Raw genomic sequence first — 13,288 nt, forward strand, 5'->3', positions numbered from 1 at the left:
CTACTGTAAGGAAGGCTTGCAGGAGGCAGCTGAAATATTACGTGATGCAGGAATTTAAACTCTCTTAAGGCCATTTCCTAACAGCAGCGGGCCAGAATACTGTTCGCAAATCCTGTTCTGGACTGCAACTGCCATCATGGTGTGCTGGCTAGGGTGAATGGGATCTGTAGTTCAAAACACCTAGAGGGCAGCAAGTTGGGAAAGGCTGGTCTTAGATAAGAGAAGTGTCCATTCCCCACAGCTATCTTAAAACTGGCTTCTCCAGCGAGTAGTATGTTTAGACATTTTGGCAGAGAATTCACTACCTTTATAAACTGGTTTAGAGTGACGCGGGTGGCACTGTGGGTTAAACCACTGTGCCGCTTGGGCTTGACGATCGAAAGGTCGGCGGTTTGAATCCCCGCGATGGGGTGAGCTCCCGTTGTTCGATGCCAGCTCCTGCCAACCTAGCAGTTCAAAAGCACGTCAAAGTGCAAGTAGATAAATAGGGACTGCTCCGGTGGGAAGGTCAATGGCTTTTCCGTGTGCTGCTCTGGTTTCGCCAGAAGTGGCTTAGTCATGCTGGCCACATGACCTGGGAATACTGTCTGCGGAAGTGGACAAACGCCGGCTCCCTCGGCCTGTAAAGCGAGGTGAGCGCCACAACCCAAGTCATTCGCGACTGGACTTAATTGTCAGGGGTCCCTTGACCCTTATAAACTGGCTTGCTGCCACAGAATCCCGAGCAAGCTGTCCTGGAATACCCCCAACGCCACTGAAACTGAGCGCGTCTGCTCAGTGCCTGGGCCACCTTCTGACCGCCATCTTGAGCTCCACGATACAAGAAAGGCGAGACAGAGCTGTTGAAGTATAAAAGAAACCGGGCCAAAGACCGTTAAGAGGAAAAATATGGCCGTTCCGCCTGCATCCATCACCTGCTCAAGCTTGTTGAAGGCAGGACTCGAAGAGCCCACAAAACCAGGTATGGAAAGGGGCCTTAGCCACCAGTGCTTTCAAAAACTGATCTTTAATACACTTTCATTGAATCATCCTTTCCATCTCAGCGAGAACAATCCAAAAACAGACCAAGTTCAAAGCCCTGACTTCTGGACCCGGGGTAGGTGGTGGGAATCCCAACATCCACATTATGTGGTCCACCGAGTTTACCCCAATGAAACCCAGCCCATCTTCAAACTTGACGGAGTCACCTTGCCCAGGTACGCTCAGGAGCGGTTCCGCCTGGTAGTTCCTCCATGGTAGGAGCTGGAGGCGAACAGCTTTATATTGCTTACTCCTATATAGCGTAGCTATTGTTGGGGGGGGGGAGGGGAAGCATCTGGAAGACATTCATGTTGGAAGCATCTCAATGAAGCTCAATCTTCACGCTGTTTTTATACAAAAAAATTTAATAAATATTTTTCAAGATTTATTGCCAGGAATAAACACATCAGAGATGTATTTTCATGTCCGTGTAACACTAATATTACCATACAAGATATCCTCGTGGTTTACCCAGCGAGATGACTTTAAGTTTTAAGCCTCGTCGTTTTTTTGCAATTTTTGATTTTTGATCTTCCAACTTTTTGTAATAGCACTTTGATTTCCTCACTCCTTAAGGCGGGCAGTGTAATCTATGGCAAATCTACACAGTGATCTTAACTGGACACTCTACTGTTCAAGTATTCAACAACTAGCTTATCGGAATACTTTCTACATGCAGTAGATTACAAAGAAAAGAAGTAAAATAAAAAAAACAACCTACAAGTGGTTCAGCACCACCTATTTGTGCTGGTGGGTGGGGGTGGGGGAAATCAAGAGTTTACAAAATAAGATTTCGGTGCTTTCAACTCCACACACTAATTCAATTTTTTTTCTTTAATTACATGCAACCGGTCACACATTCATCTACAGAAGGTTATCGCTCAGTTGTGTTCCCTTGAACTGCTTCTCGGCAAATGATCTGCCTGCCCATCCTCTTTCCCCCATGCCCCAACTTCTAAAGCAGCCAGGAAGAGGGGGGGGGGAAATAAAATAAAATTCTAATCTAATTCTAAACTGCCTCAGCTGGTACTTAACAAATATTTTTAAAGTGATACTATCAAAGGTGTTCTCAAAGAATAAAGACAAAACACGCACTCGACATCGTACAGAAAGCCAGTTTCGAGGCCCAAAAGCCTTCCCTATCCTTTAAAAAACAAACTGATTTTCAGAACACCTTAAATTTTGGCATGTAGGCAAACATGTAACAAAGGGGTGGGGGGTAGAATAAAAAGATTTTTAAAAAGATAAAGAAGCCATAAGCTTACAAATGCTATGGGGGGGAAAAAACACCTTCAACTCTAAACACGTACATATAAATAAAAAAAAAGGAATGATATTTAAGGCTCTTGATTATTAAGTTAATAAATCAAATATACACAGTGATTAATAAAAAAGGAATTATTTACATAACTATACAAACTTCTACTTTTGACACATTTCCTCTCAATTCTTCATTTTTTTTACCAGCAACTGCTGACAAGAAGTCCCCTCCCAATCCCTCCCCACAAAAAAATACAATTAAAAAAAATAAATAATAAACTTTTAAACTTTTTTTTTCCTCGATAGTTGCTGTGGTTCCGAGCTGCAAAGGCACTTTCAAATACAGAACTAGTTGTACGTCATCATAAAACCAATATACAAAAGAACTCTAATTTCAATAAATAAATAAAATTTATCTCCTTCCCTCCCCACAGGGACTGTATAAATCGTGACATCGAGAGAAGAAGAGGAAGGAAGGAAGGAAGGAAGGAAGGAAGGAAGGAAGGAAGGAAGGAAGGAAGGAAGGAAGGAAGGAAGGAAGGAAGGAAGGAAGGAAGGAATTCTTTGCTAGGGGAGGGAAGGCTAAATAATAAAAGGCTACATGATACCTTGATGAAACCTTGCCAGGAGATCCATCAGCTGCTACTGAATTGATGGGGGTGGCACTTTCGACTAGTTTTGCATAGATGTGGAATGCAGCACTTGGTATCCCAGCCAACCACAGCAACTATCACTGCCAGTGTAAGCCAGCTTGTCAAAACTTAAATTAACACAGGGATTCTAAGCAAATAATAGCCTTAGACTCAAAATATTACACAACCGCTTTGAGAACTACAAGCTCCGAGTTGACTCAAACTGGTAAGGTGGAGGAGGAGGAGGCAGCGCCCGGCTGCCTGCTATACAATGTACTCCATGCGGTTCAAGCTCTGTGCGCTTTCCAAGTCCCGGTTGTCCTGCTTGTTTGTCCAGTTCGGGTGCTTTGCGGGCGTGCCGTTGGGGGGCTTTTCGTCTCTGTTGACCAGCGTGTACGTCGCCTGCTTCGCAAAGCGGCTCTTCTGCTGGTGCTTGTCCATGTCGTCTTCCTCCACCTCGGAGTTGTGTGTCCTTATTTTGGCAATCTTGGAGTTCTTGTTCTCGTAGTCCTTGATGGGGATGGCGTTGGCGCCGTGCTTCTCGATCGGGTTCTTGATCTGGTTCAGCTGCTCCCGGACGTTGTTGGTGGTGTTGTCGTCCGACGGCGTGTGCGTGTGCGCGCTCTGCTTCCGGCGCTTGCGGATGCACCAGTAAAAGGCTGTGGCCAGGCAGCAGATCCAGGCCACCGTCAGAACGGAGCTCAGCAGCGGGACCAAGAAATCTGGAAGGCAAGGGTGACTCTCGTCAGCAAACCCACCGACACTACTCGGCGCAGGTAGCTCAGTGGTAGGGCACCTGCTTTGCGTGCAGAAGGTCCCATATAATGATAATAATAATAGTAGGGTTAAGGTAAAGGTAAAGGGACCCCTGACCATTAGATCCAGTCGTGACCGACTCTGGGGTTGCGCGCTCATCTTGCATTATTGGCCGAGGGAGCCGGCGTATAGCTTCCAGGTCATGTGGCCAGCATGCCGAAGCCGCTTCTGGCAAACCAGAGCAGCACATGGAAACGCCGTTTACCTTCCCGCTGTAGCGGTTCCTATTTATCTACTTGCATTTTGACGTGCTTTCGAACTGCTAGGTTGGCAGGAGCTGGGACCAAGCAACGGGAGCTCACCCCACACAGGGATTCGAACCGCCGACCTTCTGATCAGCAAGCCCTAGGCTCAGTGGTTTGACCACAGCGCCACCTGGGTCCCTTAATAATAGTAAAAAGGGGTAAAGGACCCCAGGTGGTTACGTCCAGTCAAAGGCAACTACGGGGTTGTGGCGCTCATCTCGCTTTCAGGCTGAGGGAGCCGGCGTTTGTCCACAGACAGCTTTCCAGGTCATGTGGCCAGCAGGACTAAACCGCTTCTGGCGCAACTGAACACCATGACGGAAATCAGAGCGCACGGAAACGCCGTTTACCTTCCCGTCAGCAGTATCTGTTTATCTACTTGCACTCGTGTGCTTTCGAACGGCTAGATTGGCAGGAGCCGGGACAGAGCAACGGGAGCTCACTCCCGTCACGGGGATTCGAACCGCTGACCTTCCGATCGGCAAGCCCAAGAGGCTTGGTGGTTTAGACCACAGCGCCACCCGCATCCCTACAATAATAATATTTTATCTAATAATATTTATGAGCCGCCCATCTGACTGCATTGCTCCAGCCACTCTGGGCGGTTCCCAACACAACCTTATAGCACCGGTCCTGGAAGACCTACACTGGCTCCCAGTAAGTTTCTGAGCATAATTCAAAGTGTTGGTGCTGAGCTTTAAAGCCCTAAATGTCCACTGCCCCGTATACCTGAAGGAGAATCTCCACCCCCATCATTCAGCCGGGACGCTGAGGTTCCCCCATTGCGAGAAGCAAAGATACAGGGAAGCAAGCAGAGGGCCTTCTCGGTAGTGGCACCCGCCCTGTGGAATGCCCTCCCATCAGATGTCAAGGAGATGAGTAACTATATAACCTTTAGAAGACACCTGAAGGCAGCCCCGTATAGGGAAGCTTTTTAACGTATACTGTTCTTGTTTTAAAAACACAATAAAGCATCAAAAGTCAGTTCAAGCCATTCGTTAAAGCTCTAATGAGCACTATCCAGTATTTGGGGGTTCTGTCTAGCAATGAATAAAAGTTATTTTAGGGCAAACTTGAGATATGTTAGAAGTTGTGCCGAAAAGCAAACTGGCATAAGAATAAGCCCTGCCAGGAAGTCTGGAATTTCCATTCCTACTGCCATCCCTCAACCAACACATGAGAAAATGCAGTCCCTTCTTTTTAAAAAAGTACCTGTTTTGCTTTTAATTGGTCGCCTCTGTACCCGGACTTCTGCAACCGCTGCAATGAGTGTGCTATTCCCATCACGCTTGCTCACCAGATCAATAATTTTATCTGTTATTTCTTTTATCGGGTTCTCTTCCTCCTGGATATCTTCGGCGGACTATGTGAAAGAATAAGATTGTGTATTAGAAACAACGTGAAGGAAGAAGTCTCTCTACTCCAATGCTCACAACAGGACGAAACAGCATCTACAAGAGGACCAACAAACATGGAGACTCTGGTCTAACATCAAAATATGGGGAACATTGGCTTCTATAAGTACAGGACATGCATCAAGTTATTAGCAAGTGCCAATGTCAATCCAGTCAATTGTGTAGAACGCCAACCCTTTCAAAACATCCTTTGGGAGGGAAGCTAGACTCAGCCTTGGCTGTCTTGTTCTTGGTGCTATCTTGGAAGATTTGATGAGTGAGCACAAAACAGGATCTTCTTTGTGGAACATCCGCCCCCCCCCCCATTTCTTCAGGTTCTGGTGGCACATTCATTTTGATGGCTGAGGACCACAATACTGTTTTTTTCCATATGAACCGACCCTGACCCTGAGATCATCTTCTGAGGCCCTTCTTCGTGCGCCTCCTCCACGGGAGGTCCGGAGGGTGGCAGCAAGAGAACAGGGCCTTCTCTACAGTGGCTCCCCATTTGTGGAATGCTTTCTCCAGGGAGGTTTGCCTGGTGCCTTCATTATACACATTTAGGCACCAGGCAAAAACATTCCTCTTTATCCAGACTTTCGGCAGATACCCTTTTAAAATGTTTTGGAGGGGGGCAATTATTGGGTTGTCCTTGGTTTGTGTGTGTGTGTGTGTGTTTATACTGTGATTTTATGTTGTGAACCACCTTAGACCTGCAGGTATAGGGCGGTATACAAATTTAATTAATAACAACAATTCACTTCCACAATCTTCCAAATGTGTTAACATCCAAGATTCATTGTTGCTCATTTTAATGCACAACACCTTTATTTATTGCTGCCACTAGCTTGCTTTGTACGTGTCGGTTGTATTTTGTCATTGCTTTCAGAACCTGAATTGTTGCATTTATTGTTTATATCACATGTATTTATGTCTATGGGCGATACCCAATTAAATCGTACACAGAACGGACCCATCTGAATAACACACTCGGGTCCACTGATTTTCTTGGATCCATTCTGCGTGTGATTTTGTTGAGCAATCATCTGATGTAGCATCAACATCCTTCAGTTATTAAACAGAGAAGCCACTCTTTCCTACTGAGACAGAGCAATGAGTCTCAACGTTTAGAGAGATTAAGTCAGGCATCATGCCAACTATCAGACTTACAATCGCAACGTGGATTTCATCGTGTGCCAAGTGCGACGGTTCACATGTGATATGGATGGAGTATTCGACGGACACGTTCTTCAGGATACTTAGATTCCTCAGCTCGTTACAGATATGCTCAGTCGTAAGGCCCTGTGGGAAAAGAGCAAACACGGAACATGAGAACTTTTGACAGAAGAGGACACATGGCAAGAACATAAATCAATGGCACGTCTCTCGTTGCCATTTGCGCCTGGCTACAACTCCACAGAGAACATTGCCTCTTAGGTCAAGAGTGGGGAACCTGTGGTCAACTCAAAGTCCCATCCATCCCAGCCAACGGTCAGCGATGATGAGAGTTGGGTCCCTCCAAAGGTTGTTCAACTACCAAGTTCCCCATTCCTGATCTACATTATAGCGGAAGCCATAATATCCACAATTGCCAATTGGGTCACTGGCAAGGAACAAAGGTCATTGTCCAGGGAAGGGCCATTGCTCGGTGGTAGAACACATGTTTTCCATTTAGAAGGTCCCTGGTTCAGTTCCTAGCATTTCCAGGTAGAGACACACACCCCATTTGAAATCCTGGAGATCTGCTGCAGGTGACTGCATATGGCGTCGTGCAACGCCAAGTGTGGACTCCTTAGGGAACTTCAGACTGATCTCAACTCCCTGATGAGTACACCTGGATAGGACATGTTTTTAGCATTCATACTTTTCTAAATGCACACTTTTATAACATGTCAAATGTGACGTGGCCCCCAGGTAGCTAGTTAGGCTTTGCTTTGGGAAAGCCAAATTCAATCCCTAGCTTTATAAATACCCCATTAGATCAAGGTCTGCTTAACTACAATAAGTCCCCCCCCCTTTTTTTTTGTAATGTACACAATATCTTGTTTCTGTTTTGTTTTCTACACGGGTACTATTTCTCGTTTCTTCAGGTCCCACTCTGTACACTGGTACTTTTTATTTTTCAATATAAAATTTAAAAAGTTCAATCCCTTGCTCAACAGAGTTGCCGTGAGCAAGTCAAACTCCTTGGGCAAAGGGTGGATGCCAGAACACAGCAAAATGTACAGGCAGCCTAGAGAAACGGGAGGGAAGGGTGTGCTACAGTAGTTTGTGTGGTAGATGGCATTTTTTTTAACCTCGGGGGCGAGGAAACTTTAGGGCTCAGGGTTGAATGAGGCCCATCAAGGCCTTGAGACTTTTCCCAGGGCTGCAAATCCCATACTGGCCTCGTTCCACACTCTCCTCAAGTGCTTTTGCCTGGCTGAAATATATCACTGATCTATGGCGGTGCCCCTTGCTCGCCTGGGTTTAGAGCAAGAGTGGGGGGGGGGGCCTTCCAACTTTCCTGTGGTTCGGATGTAAACCTGCTGTCCAAAACTAAGAGTCACATCTCCTACTGCTCCCACTTTTCTACCTCTGGTCCTCCCCATGGAGCACCCTAGAAGCTTGTATATAGGTTGTATTTCCTTGACATCTGATGGGAGGGCATTTCACAGGGTGGGCGCCACTACCGAGAAGGCCCTCTGCCTGGCTCCCTGTAACCTCACTTCTCACCGTGAGGGAACCGCCAGAAGGCCCTCAGAGCTGGACCTCAGTGTCCAGGCAGAACAATGGGGATGGAGATGCTCCTTCAAATATACTGGGCCGCGGCCGTTTAGGGCTTTAAAGGTGAGCACCAACACTTTGAATTGTGCTCGGAAACCTAATGGGAGCCAATGTAGGTCTTTCAGGACCAGTGTTATATGGTCCTGGTGACCACTCCCAGTCACCAATCTAGCTGCCGCATTCTGGATTAGTTGTAGTTTCCGGGTCACCTTCAAAGGTACCCCCATGTAGAACACATTGCAGTAGTCCAAGTGAGAGATAACCAGAGCATGGACCACTCTGGCGAGACAGTCTGCGGGCAGGTAGGGTCTCAGCCTGCGTACCAGGTGGAGCTGCTAGACAGCTGCCCTGTCAGCTTATACCAGGCATCCCCAAACTGCGGCCCTCCAGATGTTTTGGCCTACAACTCCCATGATCCCTAGCTAACAGGACCAGTGGTCAGGGATGATGGGAATTGTAGTCCAAAACATCTGGAGGGCCGAAGTTTGGGGGTGCCTGGCTTATACTTTGGAGTTGCTTGCAAAGGCATTTGTGTAGCTGCTCGTTTCGAGACCGACTTACTGGAGTCATCATCTTTTTATTGAAGGTGAAAGTGATGTTGGCACAGTTGTCCTGATAGTAAGATTCGGAGTTGCACGTGCTTTTCACGGGCTGCTGATTGGAAGGCCAGCATTCGCCTATGTTGTCGCAGGGACCTACGAAGCAGTGGTCCTCTTTGACAGGGTGGCAGGTATGGCCGGCGGGACACTCGCTGTGACCTTTGGCGCTTATCAAGCAAGGCTTTGGACCGCACCAGACCTAGAAGGGAAAAGACCATTTAGTTGGCAGCCGGGCGCTTGGCATGCATGGAAAAGGAGGCAGAAAGAGGCAGCCAGGAGCCCCAGGACAGTACCTTAGAGCATGTGACTTTCCCGTTCACACACTGACAGCTATTACACTCGTCGTCCCATTTAGTTCCATCTGGAATGATGTGCCCACTGCCAACGCAAGGCCTTCCTGAAACTGAGAGGCAAAGCGGTTCAGGGATTGACTCACAGAGATGCCTTTGACTCAACATTTCATGAATTGTGAGATACTGTATATTCCTGCATCTAAGATTACTTTTTAACAAGGAAAATCTTCTGAAAAGTCGGGGGGTCGTCTTATGCGCCGGGTCGTATTTCTTATACGACAAGTATATCCCAAACTCTGTATTTTAACTGGAAAAGTTGGGGGTCGTTTTATAGGCCCACTTATATGCCGGAATATACGTACTTTAAGTAAAGGAACCTGAGTATTGGGTTTGTTTTTTTAATAGGTGTGTACATACGTATAATTTTTTTCAACGAGCTGTTTTTTTTTATATTATTATTATTATTTTATTTTGACAAAGTAATAATCATAAATAGATAATAAAAATATGCACCCCACCACCGAGACCATTCCATCGTAACTATCCAACCTCCAAAAATTTCAATGCCTCTTGCGACTGTCTGACCCCTTTCCGTTTTAAGAGTACAAATTCTACAAACCTCCTCAAAATCATTTCTCCTGCATATTCCCCGTCTTACCTTAATAGCACATTAATTTACCATTAATAGCTATATCGCACACACCTTTATATACCATTTTATATTCTGCTTGCCCCTTCCACTTCCTAGCTATAACAACTTGTGCAGCTGTCAATAAATTTGTGAGCAAGTCCTTCAAGCCCTGTGTACCTTCCGCCCCATCGTAAATTGATAACAATGCCACCTCTGGACTTTCGGTCAGCTTTAACCTGGTGATTTCTGTTATCTCCTTAAACACCTTTTGCCAGAAAAAAATTGTACATATTTACACCCCCACCACATGTGAATGTAAGTCCCGGTTTCCTGGCATCCCCTCCAAAATAACACCTAATTCTCCGTCTTAGGGGTGGTCCTCCAAATGATATTGGGACTCCAAAATCCCAAAATCAGCACCAACGTTCAGGATGGGCAATGGTCAGGGATGATGGGAGCTGTGGTCCACCAAACATCTGGAGGGCCGCAGGCTCCCCACCCCAGCTTTTGCTCCAGCACTTGCTTCCCTCCTCCCTCTTTCCCATTCTTTCTCCTCCCTGTTTGATAGCGAACACACAGACATTCTGGAAAGAACACACAATAAAGGTGGGACGAAGTTGATCCATATCAACTATCGGGAAGGGAAGGAGGGTTTGTTTTACTTTACAAGCTACAAACTACTATATATATATCCAATACCTTCTTGGCATCTGGGGCCAATGCGGCCGGCTGGGCAGATACAACGGTACCCGTTGATTTCATCGACACATGTTGCTCCAAAAGCACAGGGCGAGGACTGGCATTCATTGATATCTGGTAAGGCGGAGGAGGGGAAGAAGATTAGTAGGAATAATGATGGTGTAATTAATTAATATGGGCTGCATAGATCAACCCCCCACCCACCCGAATGAAGAGTTGTAAAGCTGTAAACCTTGCCCAAAATTTTAAAAAAGATTTCAGAGGAAAATCAGGACACAAGTAGCTACTTAATAATTTTCAGCAAAGCTCGTATGCTAACCTACAAAGCTGCTTTTTACAGCACCAGGCTAGCTCTTTGGGGTTTCTCGCCAAGCATCTTCTGTCTTGGCTGGAGTCAAGTGCGCATTTTGCACATTTGCAACCAAGTGAAGATGCCCGGGCACCAGGATGGCACCTGACATCTCCACCATCTGGAGGTGCACCCCAGGGGATCCTCGGATCTCAACTTTTTTCCACACGCTAGCAACACATCCTGTAGAATTCTACCAGTTATATTTTATCTGCACGGTCAGAATCAATTTCAGGAACCAAAAGGCTTTTTCTGTGCAGCCTGAGCAGGAGCAGCGAACAGTGTTATAGTCACTTGTTGTCACTTGTCTTCGCCTACCCTCCTCCCACTGACCTGCTCACAGTTGCAAAGAATATTCCTACGTCATAAATGCTCACCATTCAGAAAAAAAGAGGCAGGAATAGGTCAATATATATGTGGACTGTCCTTGGATCAAGTGACTTTTCTTCTTTAAGTTCTTAATCTAGCTGTGTAACTGATCAATCAATCACAGCCAGTCCATCATATGAAAAATAAGACTTTAGAGCCACCATAGTCCCCAAAAGGGCAACCAGACATTTCACTTTGGCGACTGGTTTAAGGAGCAAATTGGAGCCTAGCTTATATATATGAGTTTCTAACACTGCTAGAGAAGCTAAGAGGGTTGATTCCAGCACCTGGGACCTGCTAGGCATTTTCTCCGCTCAACAACATAAATGCCCTTCCAATGTGGCATCCATCTCCAATTTGCATCACTGACATAAACTATTTCTTGTTTTGACTTTTGCACTTCTTTTTCTAAATCCTGAGCTGGCCTCTTGCTTTTAACACGTACGCAACCTCTGGTTCTGCAGGCAAAGAAACCCCCTCTGCTACGAATTTAGGAAACATTTTTATTGGGAAGAATTCCTCATCACAGGAGCTCTGAAAGGGCACAGTCTAAGGAGGGCTTTGAAGCCCCATGAAATGCATTGACACACTCGACACCAGAGGTTTCCAATACACAGATTGCTAGCAGTCAGTGGAACCCACGGGACTCCGGACAAGTTAGAACCAACTTACCCTACTGTTTTCCAGGAGACTTTTAGAGTGACTCATTTTCTCCTGCAAACAGGGGCACAGACCTCCCAGGGACATTATATTTGATTAAAGGAACAGCCACTGGAGTCTCTTGCCAAGCAACACAGAAAGGGCCAAATGTGCAAACCGTAATTTAGCAAAAACAAAACAAAACCCAACATATATTGCACCTCCTGTTCTAATGTAACTTTAGGCCAAAGTTAGAGCTGAAGGATTGCAAATACATACTTATCCTGCAGTCGGGACCTGCAAAGCCTGGAGCACATTCGCAACGGTACCAATTTTCTCCATCCACACATGTCCCACTATTATAGCTGTTTGGGGAGAACGAGAAAGAACTTTGCTTAGCTGACGCTCTCTCGGTTTCACAAATGCATGTTCTTTAAGCCCTTTAGCAAAAGGCAACTTAGACAATTGTAACTTAAGCAACACCAGCCCGTTTTGATTTTAAAGTAGGAGAGAATACTGTTGCACAAATGGGACCTGCAACAAAATGTTGCAGCACAGACTGCTTCTGTATTTAAGCTTCTGGCCCCTCCAGTCCTTTCCTGCCACCTGGTTCGCCTATCCAAGAGGTCCCCTATTCTGAGTCCAATGAAAATGATCAGTGTCCACTGGGCATGTTTCTGGGGGTGGGGGGGTAGACACACTGAGGCCAAATCCCAGCTCCTTTAAAATCATTGATTCCCCCATTTATTTATATGGGCAGTCTTCAACTTCCATCCTTTAGATCAGGCATCCCCAAACTGCGGCCCTCCAGATGTTTTGGCCTACAACTCCAAAGTTAACAGGACCAGTGGTCAGGGAAGATGGGATTTGTAGTCCAAAACATCTGGAGGGCCGAAGTTTGGGGGTGCCTGCTTTAGATCATTTAAAAGCAGCTTTTAAAAGCGGACCAGGAAATGCCCTACCTGGATGACAAATTGCTTCTCTTCCCTTTTTATATTTATATGCCTCTCTTCCTCCGCCGCCCTTTTTCTAGATACTCCATTCCATTCCCTTCAAGTGGTGCAGTGAGCCAGTGGCATTTGGCTGTTAACCAGAAGGTTGGTGGCTTGAGCCCACCCAGAGACGGCTGGGGGGCAGGATTCCAGCATTGTAAGGGGGTTGGACTAGATGGCACATGGGGTCCCCCTTCCACCTCCACAATTCTATTATTCCCCTTCCCACCTGGTCACCTGCATTTCGTCCCCTTCTCTACCAGTCACCATTCCGTGGACACTGAGTACACTCGGTACTGATTCCACCCCTACCCCCAGAGAGATCCGCCCCCTTAATATATATAGATTTTGTAATTCTGCAATGCTCAGGGTCCGTCCCCAACAACAACACCACACATAAGTCTGCTAATCCCTCTCTCTTCTCCATGGGTGTTGGCATTCTGGCATCACACCACCACCCCACACCACCCCCACCCCGACTGGAATTAGCATATGCGACAATCCATTTTATTACACAAAATAACTACTTGGGAGATGTTGCTTAGTCAGGCTGGCCACCTAGGCAAAGGGGGCAGGGAAGAAGG

General features: G+C 46.4%; 1 protein-coding gene across 2 annotated transcripts in view; it reads right to left on the bottom strand.

Moving 5' to 3' along the window:
* Window positions 1–1,367: 1,367 nt before the first annotated feature.
* The window catches only part of JAG1 (jagged canonical Notch ligand 1), a 67,092-nt gene continuing 55,171 nt past the window's right edge, over window positions 1,368–13,288 (bottom strand). For both annotated transcript variants that reach the window (XM_035110076.2, XM_035110075.2), the window contains 7 exons: window positions 11,992–12,077; window positions 10,356–10,469; window positions 9,026–9,135; window positions 8,695–8,931; window positions 6,538–6,669; window positions 5,186–5,336; window positions 1,368–3,634 (listed from right to left, as the gene is read on the bottom strand). In XM_035110076.2, the coding sequence (XP_034965967.2) occupies window positions 3,177–3,634; window positions 5,186–5,336; window positions 6,538–6,669; window positions 8,695–8,931; window positions 9,026–9,135; window positions 10,356–10,469; window positions 11,992–12,077 (1,288 nt within the window). In that variant the 3' untranslated portion in view covers window positions 1,368–3,176. The remainder of the gene's footprint in view (window positions 3,635–5,185; window positions 5,337–6,537; window positions 6,670–8,694; window positions 8,932–9,025; window positions 9,136–10,355; window positions 10,470–11,991; window positions 12,078–13,288) is intronic.

Source organism: Zootoca vivipara, chromosome 3 (assembly GCF_963506605.1).
Source record: "Zootoca vivipara chromosome 3, rZooViv1.1, whole genome shotgun sequence".
Taxonomy (NCBI): domain Eukaryota; kingdom Metazoa; phylum Chordata; class Lepidosauria; order Squamata; family Lacertidae; genus Zootoca; species Zootoca vivipara.